At 41.8% G+C, this 17,042-nt stretch overlaps 2 protein-coding genes across 2 annotated transcripts in view; both read left to right on the top strand.

Annotated features, from left to right (window-relative positions):
- arhgef2b (rho/rac guanine nucleotide exchange factor (GEF) 2b) overlaps nucleotides 1-9,809 on the top strand; it is a 27,642-nt gene extending 17,833 nt beyond the window's left edge. Inside the window, exons 3-22 of the mRNA XM_030781386.1 lie at nucleotides 889-956; nucleotides 1,269-1,332; nucleotides 2,322-2,454; nucleotides 2,922-3,031; nucleotides 3,188-3,331; nucleotides 3,528-3,778; nucleotides 3,962-4,087; nucleotides 4,545-4,662; nucleotides 4,871-5,122; nucleotides 5,280-5,356; nucleotides 5,504-5,676; nucleotides 5,823-5,890; nucleotides 6,188-6,376; nucleotides 7,297-7,395; nucleotides 7,479-7,528; nucleotides 7,649-7,690; nucleotides 7,809-7,859; nucleotides 7,995-8,336; nucleotides 8,490-8,655; nucleotides 9,235-9,809. Coding sequence (XP_030637246.1) covers nucleotides 889-956; nucleotides 1,269-1,332; nucleotides 2,322-2,454; nucleotides 2,922-3,031; nucleotides 3,188-3,331; nucleotides 3,528-3,778; nucleotides 3,962-4,087; nucleotides 4,545-4,662; nucleotides 4,871-5,122; nucleotides 5,280-5,356; nucleotides 5,504-5,676; nucleotides 5,823-5,890; nucleotides 6,188-6,376; nucleotides 7,297-7,395; nucleotides 7,479-7,528; nucleotides 7,649-7,690; nucleotides 7,809-7,859; nucleotides 7,995-8,336; nucleotides 8,490-8,655; nucleotides 9,235-9,305 — 2,594 coding nt within the window. The 3' untranslated portion in view covers nucleotides 9,306-9,809. The remainder of the gene's footprint in view (nucleotides 1-888; nucleotides 957-1,268; nucleotides 1,333-2,321; nucleotides 2,455-2,921; nucleotides 3,032-3,187; nucleotides 3,332-3,527; nucleotides 3,779-3,961; nucleotides 4,088-4,544; nucleotides 4,663-4,870; nucleotides 5,123-5,279; nucleotides 5,357-5,503; nucleotides 5,677-5,822; nucleotides 5,891-6,187; nucleotides 6,377-7,296; nucleotides 7,396-7,478; nucleotides 7,529-7,648; nucleotides 7,691-7,808; nucleotides 7,860-7,994; nucleotides 8,337-8,489; nucleotides 8,656-9,234) is intronic.
- Nucleotides 9,810-12,885: 3,076 nt separating this feature from the next.
- LOC115819606 (annexin A2-like) lies at nucleotides 12,886-15,588 on the top strand. The gene is made up of 11 exons (XM_030783111.1): nucleotides 12,886-12,979; nucleotides 13,261-13,355; nucleotides 13,493-13,606; nucleotides 13,832-13,922; nucleotides 14,023-14,102; nucleotides 14,322-14,381; nucleotides 14,494-14,584; nucleotides 14,878-14,973; nucleotides 15,055-15,113; nucleotides 15,248-15,358; nucleotides 15,482-15,588. The coding sequence occupies exons 1-11, from the start codon at nucleotides 12,886-12,888 to the stop codon at nucleotides 15,542-15,544; spliced, it is 954 nt and encodes a 317-aa protein (XP_030638971.1). The 3' UTR covers nucleotides 15,545-15,588.
- Nucleotides 15,589-17,042: the final 1,454 nt, after the last annotated feature.

The following is a 17,042-nucleotide window of genomic DNA, read 5'->3' as shown; positions in this document are numbered from 1 at the left end:
ATGAGGAGAAATGAGAGTTGGGATGAAGGGCAGATAGCAGAGCAGATTGGGGGCGTGGGGGTGGGAGGGGGGGGAGGGGGGGCTAACTGACGTTGCTTTGCCGAGAATCGCTGGAGTTGCTCTTGTTTGATGGCTTGGATGGATTGGTTATTGACACAGCCCTGAGAGAATTTACTGTGAGGCTGTTACACACACCTACTGCCCAACTCAAACTGGCCTAGGTCCATTTGTAACACAGCTCTGTGAGTGTATGTAGATTTGTGATGTGCGTTTGTGATGTGCAGGGTTATAAATGGAGAGAGGTTAAGACACTATGCTGATTTCTTTCCTTCACACCGTTGTGTGGGTCGACAGAGAACAGCTGTTTAAGGTCTGATTTAGGTTATAACTGTAGGTACTATGACTAGGGGGGTATTCCAGAAAGTGGGTTTAGCAAAAATGCAGAGTTAGTTAACTCAGAATAAGTAGTGAACCTCCTAATAGAAGAGCCCTATGGCTTCAGTCTCTTAGCAAAACAAAGCCATAGGGCTCTTCTATTAGCAAGTTTACTACTTTCTCTGAGTTAAATAAATAAGTTTTCACTAAACCCGCTTTCTGGGATACCTCCCAGTAAACATCATCTTATCAGCACTACAGTATCATACATAATGATGAGCAGGTTTCAGAAAGAGCAAAAGCTTGTTGTATTATATCTCTCATTATTACAATCTCAATGTATTCAAATATGATGGAGACGGCTTAACAATTGTTTTTTTGGTGGAAGGGGTGACTGTAGTTTGCATTTCACTTTGTTTTTTTTAAATCCGAAAAACAGCATTTGCATAGATTTGTGTGTGAATTGTGATATGCTTTCTGCTAATTTGTTTGGTTTTTTTTTTTTTTCTGCAGCCTGCAACGTCACAATTCACAACCGATGCCGCGACACTCTGCTCAACTGTGCCAAAATGAAGCAAAAGGTAAGAGAAGAACACAAAGACTCACAAAACCTGTCACATTCTGCTGACAAAAAAAGCCCAGTGAAGTAAAGTTGCAATACCATGACTACAAAGTTTCGATTTCCTCATACATTTCACAACAAAAATGCTACCACCATAACTCATAAACACTGCTGGCATATATAATGTACATTTGCTGGCATATATAATGTACATTAATGTACAAAGTTATATAAGTGGGTACAATATACTGTTTTTATTGTTCTAATATTTATTGTGTTCTATTGTGTGTGTGTGTGTGTGTGTGTGTTTATGTATGTGTGTGTGTTACAGCAGCAGAAGCTAGCCTTGGTGAGAAACAGCTCGGCTTTGCAGAATGTGGCCCTTCGCAGTAAGAGTGAGTTTATTTCTATTTGTTTATTGTGAACACCGTATAATGCTCACTCTGTAGTGTTGCCGCATTATAAACACAACAGAAGGCAACACAGACACCTACTGGTGAGTCCAGGCCACTGCACATTCTTCCTGTTCTCAGCAACAGATCCCCACTGCCAATAAACTAGAGAGTTTAAGTCATTCAGCAGGACATGCTGAGCAGAATTCCATTCCCCTGAACTTAAAAAAGTGAAGAACATTTATGATATTTATGACTTGGAATGGAATGGGTCGTTACATGTCTGTGGTCTGTTTTTGCTTTTTTCCACTTTCCCGTCTGTTCCCCCTGCATGACGTCAGAAGGCAGGTCATGGTGAATTAGTCACCGGCTGTGAAAGTGAACAAATATTCTCTTTAGTCAATGTACCTGGCCCTCAACCACTGGTTTGTCTTGTTGTTATAAAAACAGGATACCCTGAACTTCCCATATGTGAAAAGAATTACTGAAAGGAAGTGCTAATGTACAATCGTAAAGTTTTCAACTTTTTGGAATTGCAGCATAGATGTGATGTCATCTGAATATAGTGTATCTTTTCGTTATGTTTGTGAGTGTATTGTATAGTTCATAAGTTTATTTAAACTTATCCTGTTGGCAGACACATGAAATTGATATATCCTCGAAATGTATTGATTATGTACCCCGCTTGTCTCATATGAAAGAGCCTTAATGGTGTCAGGACACATGTCGGTCACATGTAAAACACAGACATGATCCCCCCTGACTCCTCTATCTGGCCTCCATTTCGGTCCTATGAATGAAATAAACTGCACTGTATTACTGATACAATGGTCACAAAGACCTATAAAGGATTTCTCTCTCTCTCTCTCTCTCTCTCTCTCTCTCTCTCTTTCTCTCTCTCTCTCGCTCTCTCTCACTCTCTCTCTCTCTCTCTCTCTCACACACTCTCTCTCTCTCACACTCTCTCTCTCTCTCTCCCTGTGTGTATCCAGCTCCCATGATGAAGGAAAGGCCAAGCTCAGCCATCTACCCCTCAGATAGCATTCGTCAGTCTTTCCTGGGCTCCCGCCGTGGGCGGTCCACCCTCTCGCTCTCTAAGAGTGTCTCCACCAATAACATCGCTGGGTGAGCTCACTGTTCACAGCTCATTGGCTCACACAGCCCAAACACCACAACACAGACTCTTTGATCTATGGGCATATAGGTACTGTCTAGCATACAATATTTTGTAATGGGCAAATAATTTTTTAGCACACTTGACCTGGGAGAAGGAAGTATTTGAAAGACTGGGTCCTGTCCCAGTTCTCATCAGTTCTCCCTGCCATTCTTACCTTGTTTTCTTAAATAACAGAGATAAGTGTCAGTTTTAACTTGTTAACATATTAGTTACTTAAGAAAAGGGCAGAGGTCAAAGAGCGATGTAAGAGTGCAGAACCGAGGCTCTGACACTGAAACACATCAGATACTATACTCTACACAAATGAAATGCTCTACACATACTATGAGTTGAAATGAGTGATGAATGAGAGAAAGAGTTGTTCATGCCTGCTCTGTGTGTGTGTGTGTGTGTGTGTGTGTGTGTGTGTATCCAGGAATCTGAATGACGACTCACCGCTGGGCCTGCGTAGGATCCTCTCTCAGTCCACAGACTCTCTCAACTTCAGGAACAGAGCGATGTCCATGGAGTCTCTCAATGATGAAGGTAAGAAAAGAACCAAAGTTGGAGGAGGAGAGAGGAAAGAGTGAGAGACAGTGCTACAGTTAGATGAAGTAAGAAAGAAAAAAGGAATGATGGTGAAAAGATTTGATTGCTCAAACTGCTCGACGGTACTTTACATGGTCTCTCCGACACACACAGGAGAGGTGTACTACGCGTCCGTGCTGGACGAGCTGGAGAGAGAGGGCCGGGACTTTGAGGCTGATTCCTGGAGTTTGGTGGTAGAGCCCTCGTACCTGCAGACGCACCGTAAAGACGTCATCAAGAGACAGGATGTTATATACGGTGAGACGATTTTCTTGCTTTCTCTGCGTGTATATTGATACTCTTGTATTGTTGAGGCGTGGCTCTCTTCATGGCATGATTATCTATGAAAGTGCTAATTCTCTCTGTCCCCCTCTCTCTCTCTCTCTCTCTCTCTCTCTCTCTCTCTCTCTCTCTCTCTCTCTCTCTCTCCCACCACTCACATATGTACACGCAGAGCTGATCCAGACTGAACTGCACCACGTGCGGACACTGCGGATAATGGAGGGCGTATGGCGGAGGGGTATGCTGGAGGAGGTCCTGCTGGAGCCGGGCGTGGCTCACGCTGTGTTTCCCTGTCTGGACAAGCTGCTCACCATACACACACGCTTTCTCAACCAGCTGTTAATGAGGAGGAACCACAGTCTGGCGTCCAACAGCACCACCAACTTCACCATCCAACAACTGGGAGACATTCTGGTGGAACAGGTGCGACCGAGGGGTTGGGAGGGAAAGAATTGCATTCACTCTCTCACACAAATACATACGCATACACGCGTGCAAACTGAACAGTCAATTCCATGGATACTCTCCCCGCATGGAAAATGAAAGGCTAAAACACGCACACGTCAGCTCACACAGCGTGTCTTGTTTGTTCTTGTCTTTGCGCAGTTCTCAGGTCAGCACGGCGATGACATGAGAAAGGCTTATGCTGAGTTCTGTAGCCGACACCTGAAGGCGGTCAAACTGTATAAGGAGCTGCTGACACGGGACAAGAGGTTCCACAACTTCATACGGGTGAGAGAGAGAGAGAGAGAGAGAGAGGAGGGGAGACTAGCACCACTTTGTACTTTCCAGAGCAAGAATGTGCTTACTGTGTAATCTTGAAGGAGGGAAGAAGAGAAGATGGAGGGAGACTATGTGAAAAAAGAAGAGACATCAGAAGAGAAATATGTATGAATAGGAGAACGCAGTATGATTTCACTGTAGTATTTCCGTATGTTAAACAAAAGTGTGATTGCTCTAGACACTGATAAAAACATTCGGTAGAAAGTCATTTATCTGCTGCATGTGTGTGAAGAAAAGTGTTTCACTCACTTAGTATCAGTGCAGTCCCAAATGTACACATTGTGTTTCTCACATGAAATACAGTATATCAAACAGTGTGTTACGCAGCTGTGATATTTCATAGGCACAATAATCTCACGTCTTTTTACAGTATTTCACAGGCACAATAATCTCATGTCTTTTACAGCGAGTAAGCAGAGGTTCACTACTCCGTCGCCATGGCATCCAAGAATGCATTCTACTGGTCACACAACGCATCACCAAATATCCGGTCCTCATCCAACGCATTCTGGATAACACAAAAGGTGAGGCTGATCTTAAGGAGAGAAGATGGATGAGGTATTCCAAACTAAACAATAAAAAAAGTTAGCGTCTCATTTTTGTTACACATTCCCATGATTCCTTGTGACATAAACCCTCCAGAGAGGGTGCGTTTCAGAGGGGGGTTTTTTTGTGTTTTGATGTTTGTATATTTGAGTCCTGACTTTGTTTTGGATCCTTTTCTTCCCGCAGGCTGTGAGGAGGAAGCTGAGACATTGGATCAGGCGCTGGCTCTGATTCGGGAACTGTTGAGTTCAATAGACCAGCAGGTTCAGGAGCTGGAGCACACGCAGAGGCTGCAAGAGATCCGCTCTCGGATGGACCAGCGTGCGGAGACGGAGGTGCAGGGAGGAGACGTGTTCCGCGGAGGAGAGCTGCTCCGGAGGAGACTGGTCCACGAAGGCACCTTACTCTGGAAGATTAATCAGGTTTCCAGGTTCAAAGGTGGGAATTTGTGTGTGTGTGTGTGTGTGTGTGAGCGCATGCTTGCGTGTGTGTATTTGTTTGGTCAGAAACAGAGCTGGTTTGCTGATTTATACTTCATGGAGTTTCCCGACTGAGTGTGTTCTGTTTGTGCTTTTTTTTTTTTTTTTTTTTACAGACGTTCATGTTCTGCTCATGACGGACATCCTGGTTTTCCTGCAGGAAAAAGACCAGAAATACTTTTTCGCCAGTTTGGTGAGTCACAGTTTCCCAGTGACTGTCCTGGTCTTCTTTTATTCTATCTGTATGCACTCAGCCACCCTCCTTTTTTGTTCTCCTTCAATGTCATATTCAGTTGTTATGATTGAAAGACACTCATATTTTCCATTTCCCTCCACTAAGGACAAGCCAGCGGTGCTATCTCTACAGAACCTCATTGTCAGGGACATAGCCAATCAGGAGCGAGGTATGTTCCTCATCAGTCACTCCACCCCTCCGGAGATGTACGAGCTCCACGCTGCCTCTAAAGACGACAGGAACAACTGGATGAAACTCATCCAGCAGACAGTGTCCAGGTCAGTCAGCACGGTCCAGCTTTTCTACGTGGTTCCTAAAGCAAACTAAAGTCGCTGCCCGAGTTCTCAGTACGTCATGTCTGTACTTCACAGTCCCCGTTCACCTCCTCTCTCTCTCCCCCTTTCTTTTTGTCTTTTATTCTCAGCTGTCCCTCCAGAGAGGATTTCCCTCTGATAGAAACTGAAGACAAGGCTCAACTGCGCAGGCTTAGAGGTCAGCACTTAAAGAATAGATCTCTCTCTCACTCTCTCTCTGTCTCTCTCTCTGTCTCTCTCTCAGCCCCCCCCCCATATCACTTTCTCTCTCGCTCTATCTATATTTCTCTCTCTCTCTCTCTCTCTCTCTCTCTCTCTCACTTTCATATTTCATCATTACATTTTGTGCTACCAACTCTTTATATCTAACCCGTCTTATTATATTGTTTATAATGACAAATGTAAGTTAAGGTGATATTGTTCTTTAGAGAGATATGGTGGTCAGGAGTTCTTTCTCTCTCTCTCTGTCTCATAGCTGAGATTCAGCAGAAGGATCGAGAGGTGCTGGAGTTGCTGCAGGAGCGGGTGACCCTGTTTTCTGACCTTGCCGAGGTCACAGGGGGTCAGGAGTTTACTCTTCCCCCCAACTGTAGAAACATGTTTCGGGCGGACACCCCCCATGCTCCTCAGGCAGAGAGGATGCTCACAGACGCCATTGCCGAGGGTGAGTGACAACAGGACATAAAAGCTTGTGGTTGGAGCAGTAGACCTGACTCCACCATATCACCCTGTATTTTATTCCTCAGGCTGATAAGATTGACATTTTTGGCAAAAGACACTCATTTTTAGCAAGTTATTGATTGTTACTCTGAAATAAAACGGTAAAGATAATACCCTACATCAACAAATACATCAGACCAGTGTCCTGTCAGGTTTAGATATTTGATGTCCAAAGTCAACAGGATGCTGGTCTGAAACATTTACCTCCTCTGCCCCCGTTCTCTTCTACCTCCTCACGCTGTCACCTTTCCTCTCCCCCCTCCTCTGCTCCGCAAAGCTGTCAGCTTTTGTTTTCCAACACTCTCGACCTTTTTATCTGAGCTACAGGTCTGAATGTGTGTTCACCTGTCAGTTTTAACTTTAGTTTTCTTAGGGGCAGTGTTTTCTGTGTGGAGATGGGAGGTTTCTATCATGTGAAAAATTTTTGGAAATGTGTGGAAACAAAAGAAATGTATGGAATTTTGTATAGTGTTCCTAGCAGCGGATTTATAGTGTAAACCGCTGAAAAAAACTGTATGGTCCCTTATCCAGGGATATGTGATTCTGTCTTAATGCCATTGTTTATGGTTGTTTCATGTATTTCAATTTTGGATAACTTGATTATTATTAACACATCTTAGTTAACCTCTGTGTACTGTTTCAAGACAAGCACCATGCAACCACACAGAGGCTTGCACAGTAAATCTTATTTCTCTCAAAAAAGGAATATTTTTATACCATGACACATGGACACAAAATGCAACAATGATGATGAATATGAAATGAAGCACACTGGTCACTTGTCTGTTAAACAGAGAGAGAGCTGTAGTATACATGGACCTCTTTGATTATGGGAGGTGTTAAAGTGTGTTCTGTGTGTTTTAGTTGACAGGCTGATTGAATTATTGATGGGCTCCAACATTGAGCTGCCTCCTGTCTGTAATTCCAATGGTGTTCAGAACCACACCGGGCCACCAGTGACCAGTAAGTATGAAAGGGTTTTGTGATACTTAAGAAATTATTTGAAATAAGTATGAAATAACATTTCTTTCTTTATTCCAAAACAGACGGAGATGCCATTTCAGTTAATGGAACTCATGATAGTCCATCGGCCAAGGTGAAGTAAATTTAGAAGTTTATTCATAAATTTTATCAGGTTATTGTCAGAAAATATTAATTGATAATCTTCAGCATTGTAACATCTGTTAAAATAATCTTTTGTTTTTTTGTCATACAGGACAAGAATGGTAATCAGCTACAGAACAGGGTTATAAATGAGGTAGGGAACTTCTGAATGAACCTTAGCAAATCTCTTCAGTAGTTCATATTCTATCAAAGCCCTCCACTGCACAAGTATCAATCCAAAGATAACCTTACAGACATTGTTTATGTTTCAGGAGGTGCATCAACGACTGGTAAACCTCAGCACTCAGCTCCATGCTCTCCAGGTCTGTCTACGAACCTTTATTATATTATCATTCATATCAACTCTCATGTATCTATCCCTGTACAGTTTATTGTATTCCTCATCTCTCTCTCTCTCTCTCTGTGTCTCTTTTGTTCTCCCTCTCTTGCTCCATCAGGCTGCAGTTATCAGACAGGACTCCATTCTAGAGCAGCGTCTACAAGAAGACTCTGGCCCCTCTTCCACGCCCAGCCCATCCACTCCTCTGGGTCCCTCCCAGGGCAAGCTGTGTCGCTCCATGTCCCGGGACACTGGGCTGGATGCGAACAGCTTGGTGCTGGCCGGGGATATGAGCCAGCTCCAGCGGCAGTGCAGCCTGCTGCAGGAGGAGGTGAACCGACTAAAAGCGTTTGAGACCAGGTTTGATGAAAGCGAGAGAGCCCGCCTCCAGCTCGAGCAAAAACTCCAAGACCTGCAGGGTCCCGACGACAAAGACTCACACGACACAGAGTCAGTGCAGGTAAGGAATAAGTCTTGGTTCAAGTGTGTGTGTGTGTGTGTGTTAGGTTCTGACACACTCTTGGGCATCTGTTTTTCTACTGATAAAAAATACCAGTTAGGAGAGTGGGATGTTTTTTTGTTAGATTGTAAAACTCTTACCCTTACCCTTCAGGTTCCACAAAGAAGAGGAAGTGGGGACCACAACGTGCTTGCTCCCTTGGCCTGTCAGGAAGCTGTGGACCAGTTAGATGGTGTGCAGGAAGGCAGCGAGGAAGAGGAGGAAGAAGACTCAGAGGAAGAAGAGGTTCGGATTTCCCCACGCTCTGACAGTCCACGAGGTGAGTCCACAAGCAAAGAGTTCGGTGAAAATCATTATGCCCTCTGTCTGTGTCAGTGTCTGAGATCACATCTATTCTTCGTTGACATTGGTTATGCTTTTAATAAGCGGCCACATAAGATTTCATATATGGGGGGGTCTCATACATACTAGCAGTTTCTCTGTTGTCTGTTTCCAACCTTCCACACTCCTCACTGTCTTTACTGCACACATCCCCCTACATATGTTTCTGTCATAAACAGAGACCTAATACGCTACAGTTTTTCTCTCTCCGCCCCTCCCCCTCTCATATCCTGAGGTCTGTGTCAGTGGGTGGTGTGGAGGTGGGGCAGAGTGCAATATCCTCTCTGTACCTCTCTCTGTTTGCATTGTTGGTGGAGTCTAATATGTTGTCAATATTTAACTCCCTCTTTGTCTTTGCCAAATCTTATTGCGAGGATGAACGCTCACTGACATCCCCACCCAAAGACAAAAGTCCTAATGCTTTTTACAACACTCAGACATGTGGTATTGAATTAAACTCTCACTCTCTCTCTCTCTCTTTCCCTCCCTCTCTCTCTCTCTCTCTCTCTGTCCTCAGATCTTCAGGATATTCCAGAGGAAAGCGAGGCGCAGGACGGCGAAGCAGTCTGTGACACTTCCCATAGTTAACATGAGGAAACTCCCGGAGCGTTTCCAACCTGCCAACAAATTCCAAAGAACTGCTACAAAGCCACCATTCTTACCTATATTTTACTACCCCCTCAAAAAACGTTCTTTGTAACTTAGTTGGAAGATGTATGATAGTTTGTGCATGTCATTTTATTTTGTGTTGGACCGGACTTTTTTGTCGTATGGACTCATTTCCTTTTTCTTGTTTGAAACAAGAAAGGAATACTGAAAAAGGGGACTTTTAGGTTGAAGAAGTGTTGGATACAAATGCCTTTCGTCATTCCAATGTTAAACGACAACTCACTGAAGAAGCTGCAGTCATACTTTATCACCGAGCACAAACCATCTCACCCACCTAAAACTACTGTCTGGTATTGTGGGTTACTTGACGAAGTTGAAGACTCCAACTGAAAATGAATCTTTACAGAGAGAAGGACTTTGAAAGCTCTATAAGTAAAGTTTAGAGATTAAAGCTATGCACTGCAGAAAGACATTGGAACGCAGCATGAATTATACTCAGAACTTGGCCCCTCTTTAGCAAAAATGGCTAAAGAAGAAAAAAAAACACTTGAAACTTGTTTTTTGCTGTTTGGTAATTAAACCTCTCCAGTTATTTGGAGTGATGGTTGTTAATCTCTGTCAGTTGCTGCAGGTGGGTAGAGTGGGCTCTTCTTTTACTCAGCACTGGTTAGGCAAAGTTTATGAGACAGGACAAAAACACAACCAAAGTTGTTAGCCAGTGGAATATAATTTATGTTTCATTTCAGTGTGGTAGAAATGGCGCTCTTAATTTAATTCATAGGAATAGTTTGTCTGAATAATTCATAATTTATAATGTAGCACAGCTGGTATACCCTGCTTGCTCAGGATTGGTGAGAGTGTTTCGGTCTTAACTCCAGTCTCACTCCCTGTCAACTGTGTTGGAAAACAGCGCTACACCAGTGGACCAGCAGATGGGTCTTAACCCACAACAGTAAAGCCAATGAGAAAACATAACAAATTTCATGAATAATCTGCCAGGCAGATGCAGCGTTTTTTTTGTTTGTTTGTTTTTTTGTATATCTCTCCTGTAACTCTGGACAGTGACAGAGAAGTGTAGAGAGGAAGAATGGTAGATGACAAAGTGGACTCAGTGAATACGTCCTGGTATGACTTAAGCAAAAAACATACTACAGAAGCGTTTTGTTCAATACCATATAAATAAATATATATATAAGTATTTGCCTGTATAGATATTTCAGTTGTCATGGGAAAAGAAATCTCAACATTGTAAACGTTCATGTTGTAATTTTATTATTTTATTACTTGGACTCACCATAATGATTTTATTGTGTTCATAAATATTTCAGAAAATATTCTTCTTCTTTGGGCTTCTTATTTGTCATGTGTGCGCACATTATGAAAATGTGTTATTATTTGCACAGTTGCACTTAATTACATTCTCTTTGTTACGATTACTTGGACTTGTGAGTGAAAAAATGTATCGTATAATTATGAAGATATTACAGACTCAAATACCTCATTAGTTTATCTTATATGTTCTGAAATTATTTCAAAAGAAAAATGATGTAATTACACCATAATCTGTAACATCCTTAAGGGAAAAATTAAAAGTTTGGAGAGAAAAAAAAAACACGTTTTAACCACAATCGGTCCTGAGGAAGTGCTTCAGGGAATGTCGACCACAGTGTTTAGCTACTGAAGAACATACATCACACCCTTATCAGTAAACTAGGCAGACAAACTCAGAAGTTAGTGTACTCCGACACAGCCATAAAACTATTGTGGGCACGCCTAGATGATACTGTCCTGTTCGAATCCTTGTGGAATCTCCGGTCACTAAGAACTTCGGCTTGAAACGCAATCTTTAAGGTGAGTTCTGGAACAGCTTAATCAAATTCATTCTAAAAGACTCTTTCAATTTGTCTCGTCTGTCGCGGTTTTATGTCTACAATTCTAAGGTTAGGTTGATTCATTTACTTAATTGCCCCACTTACTTACTGTCTAATTCTTATGTGCTCGAGGTTAGCGTTGAAAACATTTCCCTATTGTGGGCTACTGTCAGAGAAAAAACATTGTTCAGACCGGACAAAAACAGATTTAGCCTACTTTCAATAAAGAATACCCTTGTGTCCGGAAAACCCTCCTCTTTCTCTCTTCCAAAGAGAAGTGCAGATATCCCGTTTGCTTGCTTTTGCGTTAACTTGGAATTTAGAGAATGAGTTGGGGGCTTGGCACAGCTTGAAACTCACGGCAGACTGCGGAAGAACTAGTATTATTTTTGGACATTCTTGATTAAAAACTTAATCGGAAAACATAAATGTCCTATCCACGTTAAACGAAGAATCAGAAAAAGAGTTCAGATTATAGAAGGCGTTACTTCGATTTTTATCTTCTCAAATCACCCTTGTTAGTTAACGGCCAATAAAACTTTCAAATAGCAAGCAAGAATGAACGTGATAAAGTGCAGCCGTAAACTTTTCTTTCCCTCAGTACTAATTCCTTTATTGTTTTTGAATATTTGAACAGCCTACTTTAGAGTTTAAACCTTTAAAGAGTGTAAACTCTTAAACTTTGTAAATTTTGGTTCTGTTCTGAACGCGTACTTATGTTTTGGATAATCAGTTATGACATTTGGAGATATCGGTATATTTAAAAAGTAAACAAATATAGGGTGTATACATACAGTGGATAGGGTATAGGCCTAACTATTGTATTAATGCGATGCTATTACTATAGCGGTGCCATTAGATGAAGGAATATTCAACACCGACTGCAGCAGCTAGTTACGTTAGATGTCTCTCCACGCAGCTTTATTAGTGGGCTAGTGCGAATCAGCAAAAAGGAAGAACGACTGTGCAAGCGATTTGAAATCTTATGCCATATATGTTGAGACATCTCAGCGTTTTAAGTGAGAATGTCCAAAGTTAAACTAACTTCACCCGAGGCATGATAATCAATTACGATTCCGATTAGGGTGATGTGGTGCAGGTGGTACACTCCATCACTTGACAGACGTTTATGACGTTCTGGTAATCAATAATTCTCTTTAAGTGTCCCCAGCATTTTTATATGCGTATAGAATACTTCGTCGAAATAATTCGACGCTTCTTGAACACTCAGGACTACTTTGTCATTTGTTGATCATCATTATCATCACCATCAAGATGATGTTGCGTTATTTCAGAGAAAAATTTGAGCTCGGTGGCTGATGGAAAAAGAGCGATGAGACCTCAGTAAAATCATTTCTATCTGATCTATTTTGAGCAGTATTTGATTTTTTTTTTTTTTTAAATGTGACATAACCTGGCAACTGATTGCTATTTGCTTTCAACAGTGCTAAATCTTCCCATTTGTCCTGTTTCTGCAGCAGTTAGATTTATTCCAGCCTGCGTTTTCCTCTGCTACTGTCTCTGTTTTAATTACATCGGAAACATGGAATATTTACAGAAAGTCTTGGATGCACCGCCTCTGAAAATCAGTGTAAGTACCTCCCTCTCAAGCTTCCATACCCTTCACTCATTCTTCCATTTATCCATCTGTCCATTCATCTATCCATCCATCCATTTTATTTCAGGAGATGTGGTGGGGAACACTTGGTACTGTTCGCCCATTCCCTAATTTTGGTCCGGAAGAGGATGCACGTGAGATTTACACAGCTCTGGAGAAGAAAGGTGCTGGAGAGGAGTAGGGAATTCTTGCAGATTTGTATCTATATAGGCAAAAAGAGAGCACTTGCATCAGTTTGCGTTGTGCACTCCATACAGTCCTGTAGTTTTCATCCTCAATCATTAAAAAAAAAAATATACATACCTAATGGGCACAAAGCCCCACTGCTCTGATTATTTAATGAAATACTGATGAAATGCTGTCTGTGTATTATCAACAGCTACCTTGTTGCTGTATGTTTGTACATGTGATGGTATGAAAGAGTGCTCTTTGTTGATGACATTAGGTGCTGATGTGAACACTCTGGTGAGAATCCTTACCAACAGGAATAATGTCCAGAGACAGTGTATTGCAGACGCTTTTGAAACAATCGCAAAAAAGGTACTGCTGTAACCTACAGTCGTCCCCTGCTGTCTACTCATCATTTAAGAACTTTCCAAAGAACTGCATGTCATAACTGGCAACCATAAGTCAAACTGGCAATGAACTATATCCATCTACTTCTTCTCTCCTCTCAGGAGCTCAAGCTGGCGCTGAAGAAGGCTCTGTCTGGGGCACTGGAGGACCTGCTGCTGGCCCTGCTAATGACCCCTTCCCAGTTTGATGCCCATCGTCTCCGCCAGTCCATGGAGGTAAAACTACGCGCTGACACATTAACAGGAAGAGAAAGGGATGAGAGGTTTTGTAATAGAATGTATTCATGGGTAAATTTACCTTTTCAAAGTAAATTACTGCCAGCACACAACAGCGTGTTGCAGATGTTGTGTAAAGAGTGGCCTTAGAATATCAAAAATGGATTGTTTGTTTTTTTGTCATTTGTTTGTGTGTGTATGTGTGTGCGTGCGTGCTTGTCGTAGGGTCTAGGGACTGATGAGGAGGGTCTCTTGGAAGTCTTATGTACCAGAACTCCTAAGCAACTCAGTGACATCACTGTGGCATACAATCAGGGTGAGTGTGAACACAGGCAGTATGTTTGGTGCATTCATGAATACTGTAAACAAAAATCTTGTCACGTGGAAAGGACAATCACTGTACGTGTGTTCCACAGAGTTTGGACGAAACCTAGAGAAGGATTTGATCAGTGAGACCAGCAAAGATTTCACCAAACTGGTGCTAGCCATACTTAAGGTAATGATTTTAGTTTACAGAACACTGAGATTGCTTAGTCTTTACAGTTACAGTCTGGATCAGTTCTTCGAATCTCACACGTCTACGACCTGCTGAAACTGTCTTCTGTCTGATTTCTGCATTTTTCTTTTTTTTTTATCACCATGTCTCAAAGAACAGTTAATGGTTAATGACTGCTCTTGTTTGCTATGAGAAGTGTGTATTTTCTCTCGCCAACAGAAGGAGGAGCTGAATATCAAGGGAGTCATTGATTATCAGCTCATTGATCAAGATGTTAAAGTATGTCTCTCTTTCTCTCTAGACTATAAACTTCATAAAGGCTCCTGTAGGAAGCAGTGCATATGGACTTTAACCTATGAGTCTTTATGGGTATGTATGTGTGTATGTACAGGCTCTTCTAGGAGGGGTCAATGTTAAAAAAACTGACCCCACCCCCTGGATTCAGATCTTGACCTCCCGCAGTCCAGGCCATCTCAGCCGAGGTATGACTCAACAACATTCTCAACGTGTACCTACCAGTTTGGACAAAACGTTTCCCCAAAACCTTGTGAAAGGATTTCCAGCACATACACATAACTAAATTATAACCTATCAGTTTATTCTCTTTAGCCACCTTGGTTACTGGCTATTGATTGAAAGACGGCTAAAATCTTACCTAGTCTTTAAAGACTACTGGGAAGTGGTTGTAAATCATTTTTTTAAAGCATTTTTTTTCTTCCATTTTTGTTTTCCGCTCACCTCCCCCCCCAATGCATTTTCCTCATGATTCTCTCAGTGTTTACTAAACTAGAGGGACTGAAGGGAGAGCCAGTGGAGAGAACAGTACAGAATAACTTCTCTGGGGACCTCAGGCTTGGTCTGCGTATTTTAGGTGAGACTTTTTCCACATAAAGAAGTTTGACTGTGCGGAGACAAAGCATAAACTCATCTCTCTCTCTCTCCTCCTGTGCAGTTCAAACAATCCAGAGTACACCCATGTACCTCGCTCAAAGGCTACAAAACAACATGAAGGTGAGACAGAAAATAATGCATCTGAGAAATTTGAATACAATGTACGGTAAAAATACAACATGGAAAGGTTTTATGGTTATGCTCTGACTGTCTGTGTGTGTGTGTTTGTGTGTGTGTGTTTACCTTCTGTGTAGAAAATTGCAATTGTTCGGGGTATTCTGGTGGCACGCAGTGAAGAGGACATGCTGTGTGTGAGGAGAGAGTATCGTAGACTGACCAACACCTCCCTTTACTCCACCATACAGGTCAGAGGAGCAGCCATTTCACACACAGCCAAAAGCACGACACTTACTCCTTTCAATATATCTGAATACCTGTTATGTGAACATGATCCCTTTTTATATCTGTTTTCATTATTTCCATTACAGAATGAATTTAAAGGGGAAATGCAGCAAGCACTTCTAGCCTTGTGTCGATCAGAGGACCTGTAAAGAGACTGGAAGGAAATCTCTCAAAGGATTTACAATATACAGCAAATTTCAATGTCCAGTGACCAATTATCTGTTAGTTCATACGTATTGTGTATGCTGTGCTAATCCTGTTGGCACAGAATGAAACCACTGAAAGTGTTCCAGCAGGTGTCAGTATAATTTTAGTCATTGCCATAATTTTGCGGATAGGACCTTAAGTTAAGACTGGACCAAAGTCCTGTGGGAGTGTAGTCCTCTAGGAGTGGGACTTCCCTCTGTTCAGGTTATTGTCACCCACATTACCCAAAGCTTACGTCATGATCTGTGCAGAGGACACTAAAACCCATACGCATACTTCATGTCCAATCATCATGGTTTTGGGAGATATAAGAAATCTACCATTGTTTCCTCCATCTGCACTTTTCAAAGCTAAGACCAGCATAAGAGACACTGCAGAGTGTCAAGTTTAGACTCATTTTTATTAAATACACTGTCATATTCATTCAGGTTTTTTGTGAATCAGATGTCTTCTCTATATTTCATTGTTGATAATTAAAACATAATAAAAAAACCCCACAAAGGATATGCCTACTTTTCTTGAAGTTTATTTGGTAAAAATGAAAGATACTGAGATTTGAGGTGGTGTAAGAAATTATTCTGATTACTTTTCCCATAAGGGGTGTCAGAGGACAACTTTTATTACGTTCTCCCTTTAGAACTTGAGGAAAAATATCAGTAACATTTGACGTTTGTCCTTGTCTGTGTGTCTGTCCTGAACTGCCCACTATTCTCTACTCTACATCTCTCTGTGATTTTTTTTCTCTTTCCTTTTTTGCAACACAAGTATGCAACACAAGGTCAGATGTCAGAGTTCATTTACTTCAAAGAAGGAACTCACTTCTAGCAGGGGCAATCACCACATCCCAAATATAATACCCATCCATACCTTTAGTAGATCCCTTTCTGATGCCTCCTCTTCTCCTTGTTCTTTTCTTTGTGGTCCTGCTTGATTTTTCTATTTCAAATCCAGAGCAACCTTTGCTAAAATATGGGCTGTTTTGAAGATGTTAATACTGAAACTGGCTAAGGAGTGTAACTTAGACCAGGCTGAGGCAGACAAGACAACGCAGCTTTAGAGGACAGGACTGAACAGGTGGGTCCCAACAGATGCACTCTCTACACATTAACACGCAGTTAACAGGTTAATGGTATCTTGAGGTGGGATAGTAGACCTGGCTGATATGACTATTAAACAGCAGAATACCATTAATCTCTTTGAATATGTTAAGTATAGCATTCCTCACAGAAGAAGTACAAATGACTTTGGAAGCAAGGTCACTTTCTGTTGCTGACCTTGCTCTTAACAAATTAACAAACATATAGACTTTGCTGGAGTCAAGTATATTTAGTTAGGTCACGAAGTGCAGAACTTTACCTCAGTGAAAACATCCCTTTAGCTAAGAAGCTGTCCATAGGTTGTGTTCACTAAGACTGGGAATGGCCTCTTAAAGAACAATAG

This window comes from Chanos chanos, chromosome 8, assembly GCF_902362185.1.
Source record: "Chanos chanos chromosome 8, fChaCha1.1, whole genome shotgun sequence".
NCBI classification, from domain to species: Eukaryota; Metazoa; Chordata; class Actinopteri; order Gonorynchiformes; family Chanidae; genus Chanos; species Chanos chanos.
This window is presented reverse-complemented; position numbering and strand designations above follow the sequence as displayed.

Coding starts and splice junctions, on each gene's coding strand:
- LOC115819606 (XM_030783111.1), top strand. CDS start 12,886: ATGTGGTGGGGAACACTTGGTACTGTTCGCCCATTCCCTAATTTTGGT. Junction 13,607..13,831: donor GTCTCCGCCAGTCCATGGAG/GTAAAACTACGC, acceptor TGCTTGTCGTAG/GGTCTAGGGACTGATGAGGA. Junction 14,382..14,493: donor TCATTGATCAAGATGTTAAA/GTATGTCTCTCT, acceptor GTGTATGTACAG/GCTCTTCTAGGAGGGGTCAA.